We start from the raw sequence: 15,550 nt of genomic DNA on the forward strand, positions 1-15,550 counted from the left end.
CGTCACAGACCGATGGACCAATCATGTTCAAAGTTTGGACAGTGACATGCAATTAATCAAAAGCCTAACATCCAGGTCTCCTTTTTATCCCAGTCCCTGGTCTACATCCGACGCCATTATACCCATTTGCCATGCGATCAGTGTTGGACAGTGATGGATTTCTAACACAGTTTATCCAATTCATACTCAAACTGCAGGGGTGCTGATCATTATTGTGAAACACCAACTGGATTCTAGGCACGATTGATCTTGACAATTAAAGCATGCACACGTGGGTTTGTACGTCGAGTTGTCATCATGTTGTGACGGTTAGAGTTTGAGAGAATCTGTCTTGTAACTGGTTGTATCTCTCCTTGCGCCTATCTAACTCTTATTACGTGACCTGGACTTGAGAGAATATAAAACTGGAGACAGCTAAGAATCTCTTGGTGAAAATCCACAAGGGTTTAATTATCAATTTCAATATTTGCCAACTATCATTCTCTTCAAAGATTCATAAGGGTAGAGAAACATATATATGGTAAAAATAAGGAGAGGGGGGGGCGGGTGGGGGGGGTGCGGTGGGGGTGGGGTGGCTTTGGTGGTGGAAGAAAGATACTACATATACTATACCAAAAACAGAAAAACAAAAAACAAAAACAAAAAATCAGAAGGGGTGGTATGTGGGCATATACTCCTCTTTACTAGTATGTGACTTCACCTTACTTTCCTTCTCTTTCTTCCTCTTCTCGCGGTTTTATTGATGAACTTGAACCTGATGCAATTCCGATGGCTTGGGTGTGCGTGAATCTTTGTAGCTGTATCATGCGCGCATAACACCCATCCGGGTAATTTTTCAATAGATGGGAGTGGGATCCTTGCTCTGCCACCTTTCCATCATCAATCACTGCAATGACATGCGCATTTCTGATAGTTGATAGTCTGTGTGCAACCACAATTGTGGTTTTTCCCGAGCAAGCACGCTCTAGTGCCTCTTGAATAGAGCTCTCCGACTCAGCATCAAGTGCGCTTGTTGCCTCATCAAGAAGCATAACCTCTGCCTTCCTCAATAAAGCCCTGGCAATTGCAACTCTTTGTTTCTGTCCTCCAGATAACTGAACTCCCCGTTCCCCAACAAATGTTTTGTATCCCTCCGGCAATGCAGATATGAACTTGTGAGCGTTAGCCAGATTTGCAGCTTCAATGATCTCAGCCTCAGTTGCTGACTCGTGTCCATAAGCAATATTTTCGTATATGGTTGTAGCAAAGAGGCATGGCTCCTGTGGAACCACGGCAATGTGCCTTCTTAGGGACTTCAGATTGTATTTTCGAATATCCTTCCCATCAATCATAACTCGTCCTGATGTTGGGTCGTAGAATCGCTGTATCAGCGCAATGACTGAACTCTTACCACATCCACTAGGACCAACAAGGGCAAGAGTCTTGCCTGCTCGGGCACGGAGGGAGAGGTCACGGAAAATAGGGACATCAGGGCGAGTAGGGTAAGTAAAGTCTACATGCTTCAATTCAATTTCCCCACGCAGACGATCAGGGACTACAGTAGCATCTGGATCATCAGGTTCAATTTCAGTTTTGCGGTCAAGGAGTTCAAACACTGATCGCATGGCTCGACCACCTTTGATAAAGTCAGGTGCCAGGGTCAATGTTTCTGCTGCACCATTTGCAGACACCATGAGGACCATGAAAACTCGGATTGTCTTTGAGAAGTCGGAGATTCCATGCTTTACTAGCCAGGAAGCATACCAAAGACCTAGAGCATAGGAAGCATAAAGTGCAAACTGAGCTATCCCAAATCCAATTCCAGCAATCTGGCCCTTCCAAAAGCACCGGCGTAGTGGAATCTGGAGGTTTCTGGTGAAAAGACCAACAATTTTTCCCTCTGAATTAAATGCAGCAACAGTCCTTACATTGGCTATGGCCTCCCCAGCTAGTTGGGTGGCCTTGGCATGTGCAGCTTCAAGGTCTCCAGAGAAACCCGTCATGAACAGTTTCTGTTACAAATTCACCAACAGACCAGTAAATTACATGACCGTGTCAACAGATAATCTATCAGGGAAAAAGAGTAGAACATGCATCAATTTTCACTAGAGTATACTCTTTCCCCCAATTAAATGTCCAGTTTGAATGTGGCAAGATTCGATTAGTTTCCCATGATTTCTAATGCATGCTTGATGAACTATTTTTGGAAAAAAAAATACCTGCAAAACTGTGGCTGCAACAACCAAAGGGAAGACGGCTATGAGGACAAGGGCAAGGCGCCATTGCAAAACAAATCCCGCAGTGCAAGCAACAAGCATGAGTGCTGTGTTCTGTACAATCACAGAAATCCTGTCTCCGATAGCTGATCTGACATTGTTGGCATCAAGAGCCAGCCTTGCTGAAATCCTGGCACTCTCATTTTCCTCCTGATCAAACCAAGCCATTTCATTTTTCAAAACTGCTGTCAGCATTTTCTCCCTCACCCGTTTTGTGAGGTTTTCTCCCACAATATCCCAAAAGAAATGTTGCAATGTGTTGAAGATTAGTGCAGCTGATGAAAGTCCAATTAACAAGTAGCAGTACTTATTAATTTGTTTGATCATGAAAGCATGGTCCGGATTGTAGTAAACACTGAGGACAGCACTTAGAACATAGGCAAAGAAAGCACTTAGAGAACCACAAACAACAGAGCCAACTGACCCAAGTAAAGCGTAAACCCATTCAGGAGAGTTCATTTTAGCAAGGCGCCAGAAGGAACTAGCTTGCTCCTTGAAGGGTAGTTTTTCATGCCGGTAATTGGGATATGAGGCATCAAGGGAGAGACTAAAATCAGAAGTAGAAAAGTCTGATAGCCGACGTGAGTAAGGTGATCGACCATATGAGGAATTTCTGGCAATTATAGGTGAGCTCACAGAGTTTCTGGCACTAGAAGGCCTGCAAAATGAAGAACCGTGATAAGCACATATATTTGTCAAGTTAAAAACTACACATTTACAGTAGAGATAAATAAATGTTCAAGAAACAATCATGAATCGACAATGTGTGGACCCTACCTTGCGCTACTCTTTCTCGCATTGTTGAGAGCAGTTTCATGTGCCATCTCTTGCATCCGAATGAGCTTGGCATAGACACCGTTTTCTCCCTTCGAGAAAAGTTCATCATGGGTTCCAATTTCAGAAACACTTCCTTGTTGGAGAACAGCTACAAGGTCAGCTTTGCGAATGGTTGAAAGGCGATGGGCAATGACGAGAGTTGTCCTTCCAATCATAAACCGGTCAAGGGCTTCTTGCACCAGCTTTTCCGACTCAGAGTCCAATGCACTTGTTGCCTCGTCTAAGAGCAGGATTGCTGGGTTTTTCAGCATTGCCCTAGCTATGGCTATTCTCTGCTTCTGTCCTCCAGACAACTGCAGTCCTCTCTCCCCTACCTGCCATTTTCAACTTATCGTTAATTTGCGTATAATTTTACACTTAAGTTCACTTTTCCATTAATTCAATAATTCTTATTTAATCTCAGACATACTCTATAGAAAGAGATGAAAGTTTTACAGCAGGTTTTAGTCTAATCGTTAATCCCAGACAAAATATGTACTTTTTTTTTGTTACAAAACGACATTCTAAAATGCTCTAATCTATGGGGAGGGGGAATCGAACTTCGGTTTTCTTCCTTGTATCTTCTTTTGTCTTGAACTTGCTATTATTTAATCTAAATAAATATTCCCTTCTATTTATTCAGTCCAATGTTTCACCATGGACATGCCAAGCCTTATGATTCCTGCACATGCATTGTTGATTGCACCATGTTACTGTCTACCAAATGCAGACATGACCAAACGCTTCCCCACATTGACTTTTATTTAAAAATTACAGAAAAAAAAACCTAAAGATAAAGTCCGTTCTTGTTTGTTGACCAAATAACCAAATGCATCTTTAATAATATATAATATAAGAAACTAAAAGCCATTAGAAATTGACCTGAATCTGGCTCCTTTCACTCCAGATCCAAATTTAAGAGATTTTAAGTTCTAAACAATCCTATTTGTTTCGGGTGTTCGAAATGTATCTCAGAGGGGGTTCAGATTCACGTTGAACTGTGCTAATTTGTGAATATGATAATTGTATGTTACTGTCGTAGTTAGCTCACCTGAGTATCAAAACCAGCAGGAAGTTTGATAATGAATGAATGGGCATTGGCAACTCTGGAGGCTTCTTCGATCTCAACTTGGTCCGCATCCGGCCTGCCCAAAAGTATATTTTCTTTAATGGTGGTAGCAAACAGAGCTGGTTCTTGGCTCACAAGCCCTATTTGCTGCCTCAGCCACTTTAGTTTCAATGTCTTTATGTCATGTCCATCTAGCAGCACTTGTCCTGCACACAAATTCAAATATATGAACTCGGGTGCGTTAACATCTATTCGGAATTTGGATCGAAGACATTGGAAATGAAATGACTGGATGATTTACCTGAGGAAGGATCGTAAAACCTCTCAATGAGAGAGACCACAGTGCTCTTACCAGAGCCACTGCTACCAACCAAAGCAATGGTCTTTCCAGCTGGAACATTAAGCGAGAAATTGTTGAGGATACGATCATCCTGCCTCGAAGGGTAGGAAAAATCAACATTTTTCAGCTCAACTAGTCCTGTAACGGACTCTAATTCCATTCCTGCTTCGCTATTCCGGTCCATGCCTGGTTTGTGATCAATAATTTTGAAAATCTTTGCGGCTGCAACTTTAGCCTTCACGAATGCGCTCATGCTTGGGACAGACTGTCCTAACCCTCTGTTGATCAAAGAGAAGCATGAACATACAGCGTTTTAACTAGTAAAACAGTTTCAAACTCACACGAACGTAACACAGTACTCACATTCCACCTAGCATGACGGCAAACATGGTGGAGATGGCAAGACCGCCATTGGTGAAGTGGTGCCTTACAAGATAACCCCCATACCATAGAAGAAGTGCATAACAGCAGAAAACTACAAAGTAAGTTGCTCCGAGCCCCATTCCTTTAGCAAATCCACTTTTGTAACCAAGCTTCTGAGCCACCTTCAATGCCGAGGAGTATGCTTGTAGCGCTCTCGATTCCCCAACGTATGACAAAACAACTCGAATTTGAGCTACAGTCTGCAATTTGGCGAGAAATCAGCTAAACCCCATATGCAAAAACAGCTTAAATTTTTCCACAAATCAAGTAAAAATCGAAGCTCGGAGACGGAGATGAGGCAAAAGTAAGCTGCATTTTCTCACCTGTTCTACCGTGTGTCCTGCTTGTGAAAGAGCATCTTGGCTCTTGCCTGAGATTTTGCCTAATGCGGTGGTATGAATGGCTCCGATCACCGCTATCAGCGGAACAACAGCAAGTGTGACAAGTGCTAATTGCCACACAGCAGTAAAACCCACCACGAATCCAGACACAAATGTTGCCATATAGTGAATGAAATTACCTAACTGCACGAAAAAACCAATCCCAAATGAGAACCAAATTTACCAACTCGAATTTTCGAGCAAAAGTTTCGAACTTTCCGCTTGCTTCACCTTCTCACTAATGGCATCCTGGACCATCACTGCATCGGTGTTGATTGCAAAAACGACGTCGGATGTCCGAACCTCAGTGTCAAAGTACTGAACGTCCTGGCTCAGAGCAGCCTCAAGGTACTTTATCCTCATCTTTGTTGATTGCCGCTCTCCGGTCCACATCCAACAAGAAATCTCTGCAACCCAAATTTAGAAAAAAAGTCCCAAGTCCTCACTTGCATTAGCAAAAACCCCAGAAACGAAAACCCAAAATTATTATAAAAGAAAGAAAAAAAATAAAAAATAAAAAGCCAACGGTTAAAAGCTCACCGGCCCATGAAGCCGCCCATATTGCAGCTCCAACCACCAGAAAGTACAATGCGTACTGCAAAAAAATCACAAACCCAAAAAAGGTCAGTAAAAAATGGAGTTTTGAACTTTTGATTCAATCACCGCATTCATAACAGCATGCTAAGATTTCGTTTCATATAGTACCTTCAAAACCTCCTGCATCATCTTATCCATGTCGTTCGCATTCGCGCCGAAAGAATTAACAAGATCGGCGAAGAACCGGAGAAAAATGGGGAGAGAGCTGCCATGCACGACAGCTCCGACTGACCCAATTGCCATCAGAACGTAATCCAACCCATCAGCGAATCTGAAGAGTTCCTTGAACTGAACTGCAGGTAAAGACTCCGGCTTTTCTACACCGTCGCCGCCGCCGGTGGAGTCCTTTTTGGGCTCGGAGCTCTCCATTCTGTCTGCCCTCTGGGGAGTTGATGTTGTTGCCCTCTGGGGAGTTGATGTTGTTGCCGTTGGGTTTGATGGGTTTGCTGGTGGATTGGTTTTAAAAGGATCGGCAGCATCAGGCAGCAGCTCAAGACCTTGCATTTCGGACCATCTCCACTGCTCAATCGTCTTTATCCCTTCAGAATCTTGTGACATTTGCAAAAAATTCCTAGCTTTATGAACAAGCCAAACACTCTCTCTCTCTTCTGTCTCTCCTCTCTCCTCTCTCCTCTCTCCTCTCTCTACTCTCTCTCTCTCTCTCTGTCTCTCTCTCCTCTGCTATCTCTCTCTTTTATCAGTTCAATCTACCTGGTGGCTTTTGGAGCTCATTGTCTTCGCTTCTTCTTACTCTCCTCTGATTTCTTTCACTCCCTCTCATAATTTTGTTGTTTTGTGTGTTTTTCGTTATCCTGTTTCCATTGGTGCCTCCCATGTTTTGGTGCGTTTTATGGTGGGAGGGATTGCTCACTTTTTATAGAGAAATGCTACACTTAGCACTGATTTGTATTATTTTTTCAAGACTGTCTTCAATTTTTGGATTAAAAACTTAACAGTTTTTAGCTTAAAAAATTTAGATTTTAATTTAGAAACTGTTTTTCTTCTCCAATCGGCCTAAAATTTTAGCCCTAAATTATTAAAAAATAAATTTAGGCTAATTTTTTTCTTAAAGTAATTTAAAAAAAAATTATGCAAAAATATTTAGATTCCGAAAATAATTTTTCAGAAATATTATAATCCAAAAATATTTAGATTCTGATAAATATTGAAAAATCACTAAACCGACACCAAGAAACTCGTGGAATACTACGAAAGAATATAAAACACATAAAATATTTTTTTTAATTACTTTAGCGGTTGGATTTAAATTTGAACCGTTAGATTTTTTTTTTTTTTTACCGTTGGATTTGATCAAATTAGATATTTATCGTTGGGTTCAATGAATTTATAAATATAAAGCTAGAAAAAATATACATATATGGTGGGTCAGCCTCACGAACCCAATGGAAGCCTGAGCTAAAATTGTCATAGAAATGAGTTTTGAGTTTTAACTCATATTTGCTCAAAAGGTTGGAACAAGTTAAGGTAAGTTTATAACCTAAATTTTGATTTTTACTCAAAGAGTTAGAGTAGGTCTAATAGAGGTAAAGATCACCAAGCATATGGATACAACCTCTATTATCTATTAAATATATTTTAAAAATCATATAACGTAATTGTTACTATTAAATTATTATATAAATGTTAATTAATGTACTTATTTTTTGATATATTATTATTAAATATATAATATGTAAGAAAAACCAGACTCACAGAGTGAGAAAGGAGAAGGATTTTCTTTCCGACAAGCAAAACTGAGAAAACAGATGTGTTTTTTTTTTTTTTTGACCAAAACATATTCAACCCACAACACCCACTAGAAAAATTACAAAATCCCATTACTTAAACCATTTTTTCCTGTTTTAAACTAGGATGGTAGTTACTAATTTGGCCTGGCCAGTACGCTAACTTTTGCATTTGACTTCAAATTAATCTCAGTTTTTATTTAAATTAAATTAATTGTAATAAGAAAAAGTTATTCTAATATACATAAAATGAGATTCCAACTTTAGTGTAAATGAGAGCACAATGACTTTTTTCTTCCTTTTGTTTGTTCTTAGATAGATGTAATAGTTGTTATGACCATAAAAAAAGACCAAAAAAAAAGGTAGATGTGATAGTTGAGACGTAAGTTAGGCCAGGTAGAAAAGGTCGTGTATCTGCTGTTGGACTCAAGTTCAAATTTTCCATCCCATTAGTATAGGTTAGAATAAGAGTAATGTTACATTTATTATCTATTACTATATTGAGGTAAAGTCTACCAACACATATCTGTTCCAATTTCATTACAGATATTATAAATAATAGTACAAATAGATGATACGAATAATATTTTTGTTAGAATAATAGTTTGTAAAATAAATAAAAAATCAGATTGACAGTTGAAGGTCTCAAGGCCTTGTTACTTTTGCTTCTTGTACAAGTTAAATTGCAAAAGCACGCACAAGGGAAAAAATTTCACTTTCTTGTAAAAGTTCAAACCTGCTCCCCCTCTCTGTTTATCTCCTCTAAATCCGGCGTTGTTGCTGCTCAACTGTACGCTTCACCACCACCCCCACCGCCACCCCCCAAAAAATAACTTTTATTATTTAAAAGGCACCCAATCAAACCCCTTCGTTATCAAATATTTAAATTATGGTCTGTAAATATTCCTTAATTGTATTATTGCTGCGTTTTCTTTGAATGTTGACTGAAAAAACTGTGGACGGTGAGCTCACTTTGTCAATGTAAACTCTGCGATTTTCCCACGAAGTTAGCTGCTTTTTCTTTTTTATAAGACGATATCATTAGTTATTAATGTTAGATTAGGAACCAAACAGACTTCGAACTCACATTAAAATTTAAAGGCACAATTCTTTTCTACCATTGTAGTAAAATGCCACTTGTCAGAAAGTTATCTGCTTTCAATATAAAAAAGGACACTTAAAAAAATAAAATTAATTTGTCAAAAAAAATTGGTTAATTAACCCACGGTCTATTTTTATTTTCCAAGAAAAAGCCAAGTTCCATTTTCCACTTTTGCAGTTATTTTTAATTAGATAATTGAAATTGTTAAAAAAAAAAAATTAAAGTGGGATTCCAGAAAATTGTAAGTGGTGGACAAATCTGAGGATTGCTCTAAATTTTGATTGAGTTAATCTTTTGCAGAAATGACAGCGAATATCTGGATTTGTTTAGGTGCAAGATTAATATTCCCTAATTAATTAACTTAATTAGTCAGAGTACAATCTGACTCTGAGCTTAAGAAGTGATTAAACAACTTAAGCATAAAATTCAGCCAACTGTTGTGTTTCATACTTTCAGGCTCTGTGAATATATTCAAATCACGCTTTGGAGTTTAATAAACGAACTGGGCTGTGAGTCAGGCCCTTTTTTTAGCTAAAATACAATAAACTGATTAACATCTGACACCCTGAAAATACCCTCGAGTTTCAATTTTTTTAGTATTGTTTTTGTACTGGGATTGTGTACAAATTTGAGATAACTTATTTACTTTTCTTTTAACCTCAGTTATTTATTTCGTATCATTCAATGTTATGTAGTATTGAAGAATTATTTTTTTTACATTTTATTAATCAAGCGAACAAGAATTCTCTAACTTGAATACAAGAAAGAAAGCACAATGATTTAGCGATGAATGAATATAGGTTTGCAATTGTTATCTTTTTATATAACGATATATATACACTCAAAAGAGAGCACAATAATTTAACGAACTTGACTAAATCCAAGTTTTCCATTAGTTGTTTGCTTGGCACAATCATATATTTATACTAACATCGAACTCGCCATTCAGGTTGGGATTTTTTGTTCTTTTTGTTCAGCTTTGGTTAATTTTAAGGAATAAAGGAAAAGTGAGTTTTGATAGCTTTCTCTCTTTTCACGCTTACAGTACCATGTATCTGGTTCTCTCTCTGCAAGGTCTCGTTTGGCAGAGGCTCTGTCTGTTTTGCTTTCGCCTTTCGCCTGCGGGAGTTTGTCGACTCTTGTAACTCCTGCCTTAAAAAATGCCACTTCTGTTGCATTTTTTTCACATGCATGCCCTTCCTTCACCCATTCTTCTGGTCAGTTTTTACTTACACATGTCACTGCTTCACCTATTTATTTATGTCTCCACTTATTTGGTTTTGTGTCATATTTGTTTCATGAGTGTAATAAATGGTGCAATAGTTCTCTTCTTTGTGTTGTAGTACTTCTGTATGATGAATTAATTTGTGTATAATTAGAGCTCGATAGATCTTTTGTGAGGCATCGATATTCTCTCCTCTTTAGGTTAATATTGGATGTGATCATCTCATTTATATCTCAAATTTTATCTTAGAAAGTCTTGGTACAAACTGCTAACAATATTTATCACTTAAGTTGGATTTCATGTCACAATACAAATAGATTTACAGTATTTATCCTATAGTTCATTTTAAGGAGATCAACATACATACATAAAACGGATTTCACGTCACATAGTATTATGATTTAATAATAATTGTGTGGTAAGACATTCACAATAATGATTTTATTGGAACAAATCGCTATAAACAGTAAATATGTTTTGTGTAAGTCATTTTCCATTTGAAAAGGTTAGGATCCATTAATGACATGAACTAGAAGAGACTGAACCCCAACGACTACTTTTAACATGGGATAGAGAACTTGGTGAAGTACAAAATATGGAAATAGGTAAATCTGATGGAGAAGGTAAATATGCTACAAATACTACTTTTGGGGAGTAATACTTGCATTCTCTTTTTTGAGGAGAAAGCTCGTTCACTTGTAATTAACATAACTCATTTACTCATCCAAATGGTTCATCATTAATATGTTATTTGGTACTACACCATCGATTTATTTGATACATATGAATAACTAAACGATCTCTGATTCAAATAATTTACTATAAGGACATATTTATGTTTCCATAAAAATATAAGAACATATTTTTTAATATTATATTTTAAAGTATAAACTCGTCTCCGTCCATAGTATAAGAAGTGAATTAGTAACACTAAAGATGGGTATTGCAGTAATTTAATTCCTCTCCAATCACCAAACCCCAAAACTAGCTAGGCCTTATGAATAAACCCTTATATTAGGCTAAAATCATGATTTTGTCCCTATAGTTTGATGTAGATCCACTTAGTTCCAATGTCAATTGTTCTCGTAGTTTACTCATTGTAGCAATTCAAGGACAATAGCTTATTTTTTACGATTATTATACTTAACTAAATATGTAAGGGTATATATTGAACTTTTTGATGTTTATATCTTAAAGTGTAAAAATTATCTCCACTCTTATTAATAGACGTAGATTAGTATCGGCAATTGACAATGTTACGATCCCATTATTCATCTTCAATCACCAAATGCTATAAACTAAGGCTTATGTATGAACCCTTATATCAAGCTACACCCCCTTTAGTTTGAACGAAGATCCAATAGTCGTTGTAGTTTCAATTGGCGCAATTTAATCTTTGTAGGTTACTAGCTATAACAATTTAAGAAAAAATAGTTTAATTTTGTAGATTTTTCAACTTAATCAACTCAAGTGTTGAGGCTACAAAAGGTAGGAACTAATAATCGTTCTTGAATTGAAACAATTAATAAATCATATGATTTAATGCGCAATTGTCACTGTTCTAAAAAATCACCGTCTACGCGCTAGGCTGTTGGTCATTGCCTCGATTAATTTTTCGGCTTTAAAAATTAAGAACGAGCACCTAGGCACCCGCCTAGTTTGCTAATCTCACTTAGATAGAAAACATATAACTTTCATTTTGCATTTTTTTTTAATAAACTATAAGAGACTTATTAAATACTTAGATGAACACACATTATGTATTTGTTCCCCATGATTTCATTATGTTTTAATACTTTATAATTTGTATGCTATTCTATTTTATAGTTTATATATCTCAATGAAATTATATATGTTTTAAGTATAAGCATACATTTATTCATACGGTATTAATAAATTTACTTAAATCCGCTTAGGCGCTAGGCCCGAGTCCACTGCCCGACTAGTGCTTAGCGTTTTTTAGAACCTTGGCAATAGTTGAGTGAATGAGGCAAATCAGCATATTGAGTTGTTAATGGGTACTCATTAAGACTCATTTAGTTTGATTTCACCTAACATCATTATTACCGTTTTTTAGAACCTTGGCAATAGTTGAGTGAATGAGGCAAATCAGCTAATTGGGTTGTTAATGGGTACCCATTAAAACTCGTTTAATTTGTTATCATCATAATATAAAGGTGAGATTGGTAGCGGTAATAATGATGTTAGGTGAAATCAAACTAAATGAGTCTTAATGAGTACCTATTAATAACTCAATATGTTAATTTGCCACCTTGACAGTTGAGACTACAGAAACTAAAAATAAAACTTGACCAAAATTTTAAGGACAGAAATCAGGTTACACTCATAGTACACTATAATTCGCATTTTGACTGGAATAAGGTGACATTGGCATTACCATCCTAAATACATTTGTAAGCACCCAATAAACTTGTTAGAAATATAATGAAATTTGCAGGTTGTTACAGTGTAGGTATAAAGTAATAGGTTGGTGACCAAACTTCTATATGGCAGAGTTAAATTAAGGTTAATTTCCTTAATAAAAAAATAAAACTACTATTTACACTTTAAAATTTTAATTGTGCACTGCTTATAAAAGATTTTTTTTTTTTCAAAGTATAAAAAATTTAAAGTGCTTAATTAAAATTTTAAAATGTCAATATTTTTATTTTTATAAAATGGGAAAGGAGAATAAAATTTAAAACCCAAGGAAACTACTCAAGTGGCCACTCAAATGTTCAAAAGTGGTGCATGTGGCCCTCATTATGCCGTTTTCATTGTCTTTTATAAGGTTAAGTGTGGTTTATTTTAAGATTATTCCTTAATTATTAAGATCATGAGGGGATCTTAGTTTATAAGTAAGGATGATTTCCTTTGATGTGGCTGTAGATACACAACCACAGCCACAAGAAGTCATCTTAGCAACTTGGGATTTTCTAGTTATTTTCTGTTATTTTAAGGTCACGTAGGGATGGGGTGGATGCAAACAATTTCTTTTTCATATTAACTAGATTTTGCTTTATATTTTCGTGCTTATAAGATCGTCTTCATTGTCCACTCTATTATATCTCATTCATTATTCGTGTCTCACTTTATCCCATTCTGTCAATTGAGTTTAAAAAAGACATTTGTTTTGCTAAGATGGCGAATTATTTTGGCCATTTTCAGCCTCTTTTAACATTTGGGACACCTGAAGCCTAAAAAATCACCATTGCACATAAGAACAAAAAACCCAAAACTCTGTGCAATATTACCCCAAATTCTCTCCTTCAAGTAAATGACGCGACTTTCGAAGATTACCATTAAAACTCGCATTTTCTTTAGCCTATCCCTACACTAACTGCTGAAAAGACCAAAATGTCTATGCCACATTAATGATACTAACGTTTCCTTCAACCCAGTTGGCGGAATGAGGATCGTCCCGTGATTCAAATATTCGAATCGAAGATCTTCAAATTATATATGTTTATCGTAAATTACGCGATCAGAAATCATTATAAATTTTTTTATTTAAAATTAAATTTAAACAGTACCAGACGAAAACTGACAGTACGATATACAATAAATAAATGTGATTAGATGATCTCCAATATCCTCACAAAGAGATCTGAGAGGATCCTCCCTCAATTAAGTGAGACATAAATGAACAGTACACGAGTAAAGTGACATAAAAATAAGTCTTTCAAAATTTAACAACTGCTCTAAATGAAGGTTTGACTGCCCACAGAAACCATGTGAAATAGAATAATGGAAGTCAAAGAAGTTTGGTATTTATAGAATTTCAACATTCAATATTTGGCATTATGGACTTTTGCATGGTAAGTGTTTTAAATAAAGAGCATATGCAATGTATGACAAATAATATAAGAAAAAACATAAAACATATGAAGGAAAGGAAAGAAAAGAGGAAAGGAAGAGAAAAAAGAAAGAAGAGCTATGCAGGAGAAAATATCAATGAATTAGGTTAGAGAGAAGAGAGAAAATAGTGAGAGTTATCTTTGTACATTATTATTTCAAATAATGAAAGAAAATACTACTACTATCCGAGGACATAAGCACACTTCTCCAATCTCGTAAATATTGCATCTTGTTTACTTTATATTCTAATGCACGCGTATTCTTAATTTCACAACAACAACATATATTTCTTAATTATTCCACATGTTATCTAACTTTTCAGCCAAATTAATGAAAATGTCATAAAACCAAGAAATTTGGACATCTCTCTTTTTGTGTACTTTTTACCATGTAGACCTTTTTTTTTTTTTTTCTTTTTCCCCAACCGGACTACGTCTATCGTATGGTCCTTTGTACATGGACACAATAATACATTTTCTTTATTTATTTATGTTCCCTTAAACTGCTGATTTTTGCTAGAACAAGCCAATTAGTATTGACTTTGAGTAGTGAGTAGTCAATTGACCACTCACTTTCTTTCAGTGTTTAAAAGTAATTAAAGGATAATCGACTTATAGAAAAAGAAGAACAAGAACTTTGAAAAAGTTTTCACTTCTTTAGCAATGCAAACTAATTGATGGCTCGGGTGATAAGAAAGATGGTAGGGCACTCCTTGGGCATGTGATCGTAATGGGGAACAATTATTATCATTATTTTTTTTTTTTTTGAGAATTTTTATTAGTACTCCAGAAATCTCATTTCGCATTTTAAACTTTTTATAATTAGAAAGAAAAATACACTTGTAAGGAGTGTAGAATGAGATTTTTGGAGTGTTAATAACCGTTTCCTTTTTTTATTCTCTCTCTAATTAGTGTTTAATAAAGAATAATGCTAGAGAGATCAAAATTTTAAACTAAACTTGTAAATTAAATAATGTGTCGTCAATAGAAAATAAGTAAGTTAATCAATACTTAAATATTAATTCAATTATTAAAATCCACAACATTTGGTTTACAAAATTTGATTTAGAAATTGGTCTATCTAGCATTACCCTTTAATAAATAGGTAATGCTAGGAAGATCAAAATTTTAAACCAAATTTGCAAATAAAATGATGTGTCACCAATATTAAATAAGCACAATAATTGACACTTAACTAATAATCTAATCATTTACAACCACATCATTTGTTTACAAATTTGATTTGAAAATTTTGATCTCCCTAGCATATCCTTAATAAATCAATATGTTGAGGGAATGAAGAACTTTGGAGTAGAAACTGATCCATAATCGGGTCCACCTACTTGGTCTCAATATCGATTCCTAACTCCTAAGTTTTGACTTTCAATATATTAACAATTGTTAGTTTTATGGTTAAAGCAACGGTTTTTATGTCTTTAATTTACATTTATTTTGAGTATTTTAGATGGTAATTTTCACTGTCTTTTTCTTCTTATGCACTTCTTCTTTTATTTAATCATAAAGCTAAAAAAAAGTGAAACCAGGCATGCATGGGCTCCATGGAGAAACTGAGAAATGTTAGGTGCAAAAGATGAAAAAATTATGTCAATTGGAATGGTTCATGGGTGCATGTTGTGATAATTTGCTAGTTTTGCATATCAGTATGATTGATTTGCTTCTTGAACATAAGATATCGCCATATCCAACCAGAATTAGTTAAAGCTTAGGATTTGTTGTTGAA

General features: G+C 35.8%; 1 protein-coding gene across 1 annotated transcript; it reads right to left on the reverse strand.

The window, feature by feature from the left end:
- Positions 1-445: 445 nt before the first annotated feature.
- LOC137744216 (ABC transporter B family member 1-like) lies at positions 446-6,732 on the reverse strand. Its single transcript, XM_068484077.1, has 10 exons — positions 5,989-6,732; positions 5,824-5,878; positions 5,515-5,690; positions 5,227-5,427; positions 4,844-5,103; positions 4,442-4,758; positions 4,123-4,346; positions 3,033-3,406; positions 2,199-2,913; positions 446-1,991 (listed from the first exon to the last, which is right to left on the reverse strand). Exons 1-10 carry the CDS (start codon positions 6,436-6,438, stop codon positions 702-704), a joined length of 4,062 nt encoding a protein of 1,353 aa, XP_068340178.1. The 5' UTR covers positions 6,439-6,732; the 3' UTR covers positions 446-701.
- Between the last annotated feature and the right edge of the window lie 8,818 nt (positions 6,733-15,550).

This window comes from Pyrus communis, chromosome 9 (genome assembly GCF_963583255.1).
Source record: "Pyrus communis chromosome 9, drPyrComm1.1, whole genome shotgun sequence".
Lineage (NCBI taxonomy): Eukaryota > Viridiplantae > Streptophyta > Magnoliopsida > Rosales > Rosaceae > Pyrus > Pyrus communis.

Coding starts and splice junctions, on each gene's coding strand:
- LOC137744216 (XM_068484077.1), bottom strand. CDS start 6,438: ATGTCACAAGATTCTGAAGGGATAAAGACGATTGAGCAGTGGAGATGG. Junction 5,879..5,988: donor TGATGCAGGAGGTTTTGAAG/GTACTATATGAA, acceptor ATTTTTTTGCAG/TACGCATTGTACTTTCTGGT. Junction 5,428..5,514: donor AGGATGCCATTAGTGAGAAG/GTGAAGCAAGCG, acceptor TTTTTCGTGCAG/TTAGGTAATTTCATTCACTA.